The sequence below is a fragment of the Uranotaenia lowii genome, chromosome 2, assembly GCF_029784155.1.
Source record: "Uranotaenia lowii strain MFRU-FL chromosome 2, ASM2978415v1, whole genome shotgun sequence".
NCBI lineage: Eukaryota > Metazoa > Arthropoda > Insecta > Diptera > Culicidae > Uranotaenia > Uranotaenia lowii.
In genome coordinates, this window is record NC_073692.1 from 228140744 (window position 1) to 228150992 (window position 10249).

General features: G+C 44.5%; 1 protein-coding gene across 1 annotated transcript; it reads right to left on the bottom strand.

Moving 5' to 3' along the window:
- Nucleotides 1–3751: 3751 nt before the first annotated feature.
- On the bottom strand, nt 3752–9844 carry LOC129742379 (uncharacterized). Its single transcript, XM_055734279.1, has 3 exons — nt 6961–9844; nt 3881–4268; nt 3752–3821 (listed from the first exon to the last, which is right to left on the bottom strand). Exons 1-3 carry the CDS (start codon nt 9842–9844, stop codon nt 3752–3754), a joined length of 3342 nt encoding a protein of 1113 aa, XP_055590254.1.
- Nucleotides 9845–10249: the final 405 nt, after the last annotated feature.

Below are 10249 nucleotides of genomic sequence, written 5' to 3' on the forward strand. Positions count from 1 at the left end.
GTCATGGGTTCTCCCCACCCACTACTTGATATTTAAGATCAAACAATGAGTCCACCTTCCTCTTTCTGAGCTGTCCCACAGCTGCTGCCAGTTGGTCATGGAGATATCCCTGGCTCCTGTTCTCACTTTTTGCGTGCCTCTGTTTTCATAGCAATAAGAGTCCTCCACCAATAAAACCGAGATGAACAACGCATGCAACCTCCGACGAAACAGTGCAGTATGCACTTTTGACCCGAAAATTTATTTGCCTGTGTACACTGTTCTGCTGTTTACACTGACTACACTCGAAACCACACTCGAACTTATCCTCCGCTGATTACTTCGGATCCCTGAGTTGTTCGCCATTTTTTTTTTTCAAGATGGAAATTTGACTTCAAACCATAACAGCCGGGTGTTTGCTGTGGTGTGTGCGTTCATCCCACTAAAACCACCTTGGGCTTCGTGTGCCAGATGTGCCCCTTGGTTTCACCCTATGATACTACATCAAAGGGTAGGCTGTGCTCATGCACTTATACACCTCACCCTTTTCCTCTTTCTCAATTCATCTTTCTCCTTTTCTCTATCGCCAACTTCAGACTGGAACGGGAGACCCCGAGACGTTTGCCGGCTAGGTAACGCTTTCATAGTAACTCACGCTCGTCACAGTATCCACTATCCCGGGGACCACGAGACGTGTGCCGATTAGGTAACGCTTTCAAAGTAACTCGCGCCCGTCACAGCATCCACTCCCGCAGGATTTCTAACCACCAAGGCATGGCCGATTGAGAAACTACCCAGCTAGAATCCCGTCACGACCACCCCGAATGGTATCTCCGCTTCCTTTTGCTGCAGGAAAGATCGTAGCTGAGTACGTGAGACCTTTTAAGTCCCACCACACGTATGAGTCCAGATTAGGGTTATACCGCGCCCTAAGATCGCGTTGCTTTTGAATTGAAGTGTCATACGAGGCCCAAGACCTTCTTAGCTTGTCAAATTTGGTTGACTATCTCGCTCTCTCCGTTCATCATCTTTCCTGATTCTTATTAAATCGCGCATGATTTGCGAGATTTCGTCGACTATAGCACGCCACGACTTTTCGTCGCGACACATTTCCCTCGCAATAGTTTCAGCGTTCAAATTTTGAAGTTGTTGACGCCTTGACATGGACCTGCGGCAGACAAAGATAGCATGTTCTGCCGATTCCTCCGTATCTACGCATTCCGGACAATAAGGCGAGCTGATAAACTTAAACCGATGAAGGTATTGCTTAAAGCACCCATAACCCGAAAGGAACTGCGTCAGGTAGAAGTTGACCTCTCCATACTTCCGATTTACCCAGTCTGAAAGTCGCGGGATTAGTCTATGCGTCCATCTTGCGTTGTTCGATGCGTCCCATTGCTCCTGCCACTTGAGCGTTGACGCTGCTCGTTGAATTTAACGCACTCCTATAACAGCTCTTGCATTGTAACACTCCATATCCTCCGCCAGAGTTATATCGATAAGAATCATGCCCGCGATGACAAAGGTTGCATCTGCTGATATGGTCCTGTATGCACAGGAAACTCGTATGGCTATCAGCCGATGTGTGCTCCGTAATTTGGATCTGTTGCGCTCTACCTCTATCGCGGAGCTCCAGGCCGCTCCACCGTATCGTAGTTTGGACAGTGCTACGCTCGCAAGCAGTTGTTCGCCATTATCCTCGTGAGTACGGGCGTTGCTGTTGCCGTCTTTTTGCACACATACTGAACGTGGTTTTTAAAGATAAGCTGGTCGTCTAAAATCACACACAAAAATTTAAGCTCGCGCTTTGATTCGATATTGCGTGATCCGGATTACAGCTGGCGGTGAAATCAGGTTTGATATCAGGGCCATCTCGGTTTTGTGGTGAGCCAACTGCAAACTCATGGAGATTTCTGTTGAGTAACCCGTCGCTAGTAGCGCGACGTCGTCCGCGAAACCAACCAACTCATTTTTAATATTTAAGCGAAGATCCAATCGCTGCCCAGCTGCCACTATTGCAGGCGTTGCGCACGTTCAGTGTTACTACCGCACAAAAACGATCCCCTCTTCTCTTCATGCTTTATCAGTCGTTTCGATTACATTTCGAATGGCGTCGACTGTGCATCGTGTAGGAATCAGGAGCGTGTATAAAGATCGAGTAATTAAATATAACAGATGACTGAATCTTGACAAGCGTGGACGCGTAAACGGTTCGAATGAAACCGAACAGCCGTTAGCATTTCATGGTGTGTGTGTGTCGTAGGGAAGTTCGGGAAAAGATTATTGTGTGAGTGTGAACGGCAAGCAAAAAGAGAACAGTTTGTGTATAAGTGTGTGTAGGAGCTCGTCCTGAGGAAGTGATAGGTAGGAGTAACCAATTCGGGCAGAGAAAAGAGAGTTTAGTGTGGACGGACGCATTTCGATTAGTTACGAAGTAAGGTGTGAAAGAAAAAACAAGATGTCCGACGAAGGAACTTCCGGTCGCTACACATCGCACTTTACGAAAGCCGAATTGATTGTTGGACAATCTGCTTTCCCCCTCGGTGTACTGCTAGATACGAATCAAGATAACCTTTTCCAGAACCTTTCCAACCGTATCCAGTAGGCATATTGGCCTGTATTCCGATGGGTTCCCCAATTGCTTTCCTGCCATTGGACAGCAGAACCAGTTTCTGCCGTTTCCAAATCTCTGGAAACAACCTTTCCTCAATACAAATATGCAGTGACGATCGGAATATTTTGGGAAATTTCATAATCGCAGCCTGAACTGCAAAATTCGAGGTACCATCTGGACTCGGAGCCTTTTCCAGCTGAAGGGATTTTGAGCTATTGAAATTATGTCGAGGGAACAGCTTTCTCGTTATTTCCCTCAGTTTGTTGGGGCACATTTCAGGTGGTACACTGCCTCTTTTGTTTTTCTGCCATGACTTTCCTGCAAGCTTTACCCCATGGTCGTTATTGGCATTGTTCGGGGGAATCGTCTACCAAATCACTTAACCGGTTCGGAACGTTTGCGGGAATTCGTGGATGTGGTAACCGAATTTCACTTTGAGTTTCAACTCAATTAAAGACAACTCGCGACGGACTGTTTTCGAATGGTATTTATTCGGCGGAGGTTTAATTTCAACTGTGCTGCTGCTGGCTGCTTCAGTCAGCTGTTTTTGGCAAAACATACACTAATACCGACGCAACGGCAGAACTGTCAAGCCGTGCGATGTTTTTTGCTGGGGGTGTTCAAGCATTTTAGTGATTTTAATTTGTCGATATTTCTGCTATCTTTTTCCTACATATGCCGCCCGCCTTGAAATCTCATTTCAATGCATCTCGCTTACTCTAACGGTATATAAAACTAGTATGGTTTGTTTTGATAAGTGTTTCTTCGTGAAAACGGTACTTCTAAACTAGACTGAACTTATACAAACTAAAGATTTCTTCTGAACTGTTTTTGCCAATCTGGTGTGTGATACAATTCTACAGAGTGTTCTTTTACGTGAATGAGATGTCCAGTGGTGTGTGATGATTCCCGTTAGCTGCTGCATATTCAGGATCAGCTGATGGGAAAGATGTGTACTGCAACCTGCATTGCCGATACGGTTACCAGAGGTGTGAAACTGAATTCACTCGAGTAAATGATGATACTGATTGTTGAAAGTTCTTCTGTTTTAGGTTGCGAAGGATGACCACGACTGTTGTTGCTCTGTTGCTGATGGATTTAACGATGGATTCAAGCCCGATGAACCTCGTTGGACTGAACATGGAACTGCGTTGATGTTTATGCTGGTCTGCGATGCAATGCCATGTGTGATACGACTCGATGACGTGAAGATCGGTAACAGGATGACCTGGTAGGACGAAGTGCGCTTTTTAAACCGTTTTATTTTTAATTTGACAGAAAACTTGCCTGGTGCGGAGGCCAGTGGGCCTCCGCGGACTCCTCAGACGCTTCGTTTCCTGCCTTGTTGGTGTGTTCAACGGTTTGGTGTCGATGTGCGAGGTCTTCAGCCCGAGCTGCGCGTGGCAATGCTGGCCAAGCCTGCCGAACGCTGCTCTGCTTGGACGAGAAGGTTGATTGGTACCTGTCAACCTTATTTTGCGATAGGCGCACTGCATCTGACCGAGGATAACCCTTATGCGGAACGTGCACAATATTGTGCTGGCGCTTAACGCCTCTGTAGGTGAAACCTTATGTTTCATTCTGACACAGCCTTCACGTGAAACGTGCACCTTGTTGTGCTGGCGCTTAACGCCTCTGTTAGTGAAACCTTGTGTTTCATTCTGACGCAAATTTTCTGACACAGTACTCAAACGACATATATCTGACACAATCGCATGCTTCATGCTTTTAAATCGGGCATAATTATTGTACTTAATTGAATTTTGATTGGTAAACTGTATAGGTACTTTGAAGACTTCAAAATACAAACTCAAAAACTGACAAAATCTAACTCTGTTGTTCTTTCTCCGATGTGACATTATTGTCACGAATTGGTAAGATGCATATCTTCGAAATGCCTCTTTGATAACTTCCAGATTGCGTTCGAACAGTTACAACTCTGACATTACCATCTGACCCAGGGTGAATTTCTGAAACTCTTCCGATTGCCCATTGTAATGGCGGTAAATTGTCCTCTTTAAGAACTACCATCGTTCCGACCTTGATGTTATCTCGCTGTTTCGACCATTTCGTTCTATTATGCAGATCAGACAAATATTGAATTGACCATCTTTTCCAAATTTTTTGAGCAGTTTTTTCCATTCTGTGAAATACGTTTAAACGATTTTCTGGTATATCTTCCCAGTTCTGTTCTGGGGGTGCAGTGAGCGATTTTTGAACCAAGAAATGACCAGGAGTAAGCACTTCAAAATCGTTTGGATCGTTACTACACGGAGTGAGCGGACGTGAATTTAGAATTGCCTCAATTTGTACAACGACAGTCTGCAGTTCTTCTAGACCCAACGTGCGTGTACCAATAGTGCGCTTCAAGAGTGATTTGAACGACTTCACTGCTGACTCCCAAAGTCCACCAAAATTGGGTGATCGAGCTGGGATAAACTTAAATTCTATCCCCTGGTTTGCTGAATGCTTTACAACCGATTCTTGGAAACTATTCTCGCTGAATAACTTGGAAAGTTCGTCGAGTTTCCGTTTGGCTCCAACAAAATTTCTGCCGTTATCACACATAATCAAACTTGGCGTGCTTCTTCGGCCACAAAACCGTTTGAAAGTGGCAAGAAACCCATCTGTTGACAAGTCTGACGCAACTTCAAGATGCACAGCTTTCGTAACCAGACACACATAAATGGCTACAAATACCTTCACCGGGCGACATCGACGTTGGGGGTAAGTGACAAGGAATGGGCCGCAGTAATCTACTCCCACACGTTGAAATACTGGGTTTTGTGTCACTCTTTCCGGGGGTAAATCAGCCATAAGCTGTTCTTGAATTTTGGGTCTAGCACGAAAACAACGTACGCAATTATGGATAACTGACCGAGCCAAACTGCCTGCATGAATTGGCCAAAACTTTTGACGAACTGTTGCGATCAACAGCTGCTGTCCAGCGTGAAATAACTTCTCATGGTAATACGACATGACTGATCTGGTAAGCGGATGTTTATAGTCCAATATAAACGGATGTTTCCTCGTTTCAGAGATTGCTGCATTCTCTAATCGACCACCGACACAAATTAGTCCATTTATCATGCGTGGATTGAGAGACAGCAACTTTGAACTGACTGAAATCTGACGGTTATTCGACAAATCTGTATATTCTTTCGGAAAACTTTCTTTTTGGGACAATCTGACTAAGCACTGAAGGGCTTCTTCTAACTCTGAAGCTGACAAATATCCGACTTTTCTGTTACTGTTGTTACACTTTTGCGCATTGAAGCGAAATCGCAAAAAGTACGCGGTCAACCGAATTGAATCTACAAGTGAGGCTCTCAATTCAAATATCTCATTGGTTGTCAAAGAATCAGCGACGGCAGTGACAGCTCCTCTCTCTTCGAGCATGGAACTGGGTATTTCTGGGCAAACTTGTCGAGGTTGAGGCCAATGCGATTCCTCCAATCGTAACCAACTGGGACCATGAAACCAAAGAGACTGATACTGTAACTGAGCGGGGGTCATTCCTCGCGATATGATATCTGCTGGGTTTTCTGTGCCTGCGACATGACTCCACACGCCCGACCGTGTAATGTGCTGGATTTCAGACACACGATTTGCCACAAAATTAGTCCATCTTGACGGTGAAGACGCAAGCCAACATTTGACTATCATCGAATCTGTCCAGAAAAACGATTTGAATGAAGATAGCTCCGTACCTTTCACGAGCTTCTCGAACAGGTGAGCAAGCAGTAATGCCGACGACAACTCTAACCTTGGAATTGACTGACGTTTCTTCTTTTTCTGGAGATTCTCTAAAGGGGCAACTCGTGATTTTGAGGTCATCAATTGAACAACAGTTTCTCCCGATTCTGACACAGTTCTGACATAAATACAGGCCCCATAGGCCTTCTCTGACGCATCACAAAATCCATGGATTTGTAATGAACTGACTGTTTTACTGACACCCACCCATCGTGGTACTGACACATTATCTAACCCAATCAAATTTCTTCTGTATTCATCCCAAGCGCTCTTTAAATCTTCGGTAAGCTCGTCATCCCATCCGCATTGTAGTTTCCAAAGTTCTTGAACGAAAATTTTTGCCTGAATAATCACAGGACCGACTAATCCCAATGGATCAAATAACTTAGAAACATCTGACAAAATTGACCTTTTCGTAATGGGTGCTGAACTCTTCCAACTTGGAGTACTAAACCGAAAAACATCTGACTCAGGTTCCCATAACAATCCCAAAGTTTTCACCATCGAACTTGATGAATCAAGCTCCAAAACCGAACGTTCATCTCGAAGATTTTCAGGGATTTCTAAGAGTATTTCTGAGCTGTTCGAAACGTATTTTCGCAAAGACATACCTGCTGAGTCCATTAATTCTGACATTTCTTTGACTAACTGTACACCTTCTTCAATACTGTCAACTCCAGCAAGCATATCATCGACGTAGAAACAACGACCCAAAATCTTCGACGCTAAGGGATGAGTTTTAGAACCCTGATCGGCTAGGACTTGCAAACACTTTGTTGCCAAGTAAGGCGCTGACGCTGTTCCGTAAGTTACTGTTAACAACTCGTAAGTGCGAAGGGGTTGATCGGTGGAGTCTCGCCAAAGAACTTTCTGCAATTTTTGGTCTGATTTCTGAACTTGGATCATACGGTACATTTTGGCAATATCTGCCACAATCGCAAACTGACACAATCTGAATCGCAAAACAATATCGATCAGCTCATCTTGTACAACCGGGCCAACCATAAGCGCATCATTCAACGAGACTCCTGTCGACGACTTACAGGAAGCGTCGAAAACCACCCGTAACTTTGTCGTGGTACTTTCGGGCTTAAGAACTGCGTGATGCGGCAAATAGTAGCAAACTTCATTCAACTGACTTGAGCTGTCGATAACTTCTGACATATGACCAAGACTCTGATACTCATGAATAAATTCAGAATACGACCTTTTCAATTCAGAATCCATTGATAATCGTTTCTCCAAACTCAAAAACCGTTTCGTGGCGATAACTCTGGAATCTCCAATCCGATTCAAAAAACCTTCTTTTTTAGGCAAAGTTACAACAAACCTTCCTGACTCATCTCTGACAGTAGTATTCTTAAAAATCTCTTCACAAGCTGACTCTTCAATCGACTGAACGCTGCGAACATGACATGTTTCGAGCTCCCAAAAACGTGTGAGCTGATCTTGAATATCACCGACTGAACAGACATAAACTTCTGACTGAGAAACTGAATTTTGATTATTGGGCAATCTACCAGACACAATCCAACCAAAAACTGTATTCTGTAATGTGGGGCCGTTCTCTAACGGCTTCATTCTTCCATCCGACAATAAATCCATATAAAATTCGGCTCCAATAATAACATCAATTGGACCAGACTCATAAAACCCAGGATCTGCTAAACAGGCCGAACTCGGCAGCGTAAGGATCGAAGGATCAAAAGCAGCAGTAGGCAGATCAACTGTTAACCTTGGCAGTACAAAAAATTGCATCCATTCTTTAAACTGAGAAATTCTGGGGGATCTAGAACCAACTTCTGCGGAAACTAACTTCGTTGAAACCATTTGAGAGGAGCCAATGCCTTGCACCGACAAAAACGTAGGGGTTTCATGGAACTTCAGCCGACGAGAGAATTCACGTGTCATTAAACAATGCTGAGAACACGAATCTAGCAGCGCACGTGCCAGAAGTGTATTTCCAAAACGATCCTTGACTCGGATCATCGCCGTGGACAGTAAAATATTACGAGACGGTGTAAACGGAAGTGCTACGTAATTCTGACTTGTGGTGGCTTGTGCGTTGTCTGGATTTGTGTTTGTGTTGTGTGAGTGGGTTTGTGCATGCTGTGTTGTGGTGTGCGCATGCTGTATTGGTCTTGAGTTGTGTTGTTGCTGTTGATTCATTGGCTGCGGTTGCGATTGAAACGGTATTTGTTGCGCCGAACGCGTTTGACTCTGCTGTCGGTATTGTGCCGAAAACTGCGGCTGTGGAACGGAGGATCTAGAATGTAACATACTGTGGTGCTTCTGCTGACAATGATGGCAAGAACCTCGTTCACAATTTCGGTAGAAGTGGCCTGGCATCAAACAATTCCGACACAACTTGTTGCGAATGGCAGCATCCATTCGCTCGGGAACCTTCATCCGTTGAAATTTGCCACACTGGAACGGTGAGTGCCATGGATCTGCACAGAACGGACAACGTGAAACTGATCTGATGGTTGTATTACAAACTGTTGATCTCGTCTGACGGGCTTCGGATGGTGGATTTCTTGCAGAGGTGATTGATTGGAGAACAGAGCAGTGACCTTGCAAGAACAGAAGCAGCTCATCGTACGTTGGGACCTCCTTAGACCCGTAATGCGTCTCCCATTGGCGCAATGTTGCAGAATCTAGTCTAGAACACAACATGTAGACTAATATTGTGCTCCAAGACTCCGTTGGCTCTCCGATTTTCTGTAACATCATCAAGTTTTTCTCAAACTCGCTGATGAGGAAGTTCAGACCGTCATAATTCTCCTTTTTAAGCGGTTCGAGGGCGAAAAGAGCGTCGAGATGAGCCTTCACAATCAGCTTCTTATTTTCATAACGAACTTGCAAAGTTTTCCAGGCGACGTCGTAGTTTGCCTCTGAAAGCTCGATGTTGTTGATTTCCTTCAGTGCATCACCCTGTAGAGAAGAACGAAGGTATGTAAACTTATCCATAGACGTCAGATGCTCGTTGTCATGGATAAGGCTTCGGAAGGAATCCCGGAATGTAATCCACTCTCTTATTTTTCCACTAAAGGACGGCAAACGTATCTCTGGTAGCTTTACTCTCGAAGTATTTCCTGACGCAGACTGACTCTGACTGTTGCTGGTTGCGTTCACACCTAAGGCATCCTTATCACCTTGGAGTCTAAGGAGGTCACCTCGGATGGCGAAGTATCGGTCATCGAATTGCTGTAGAACCTTGTCGTTTTCCTCTTCACGTTGCTTGGCGATCTCTCCTTTGACTTCACTGTCAGCATCTTTCTGCTCTTTCTCATCCGCTTCATCCAGCAAAAGTTCAATTTTGCTCCGTATTTCAAAAAACTCACTGTACACAGTATCAATCACATGCAATCTCGAACTTAATTGACACCGATCACTATCAATCTGATAGGTTTGGATGAATCTATCCGTACCATCAAAAATAACATATAACTGCCGTTCACGTTTTAGCAAAGCCTTCAGCGTACTTTTAGACATTGCTACACTTTAGAAAATCTGACACTGCACCAAATATGTTACACTGCAATATTAATTCACTGACCGATAAATCAACTCGACGTTCCACAGTACTGCGACGAAAACTGACAACTGGCAACCCTATTGACAGCAGCGAGGGGGAGGCAACCAATAAAAATCAACAAAGTGAAATGTAGCGGCAGAATCCGAGACCAAATTACAGCGTACAAGGCTCACACCACATGCAACAAACCAAGTCTTACTCACATGCAATATCTTTATTTTTTCTCTCAGGTAGGCCACATGCATCAAGCCACCAATCGTACACTTTACCGAACTCGTTTACTGTTTATTGTCTCCTCAAAAGTGCTGAACAGTTCCAGGTGATTAACTGCAATTTCCAATTGCACCGAAATCTGCGATGGC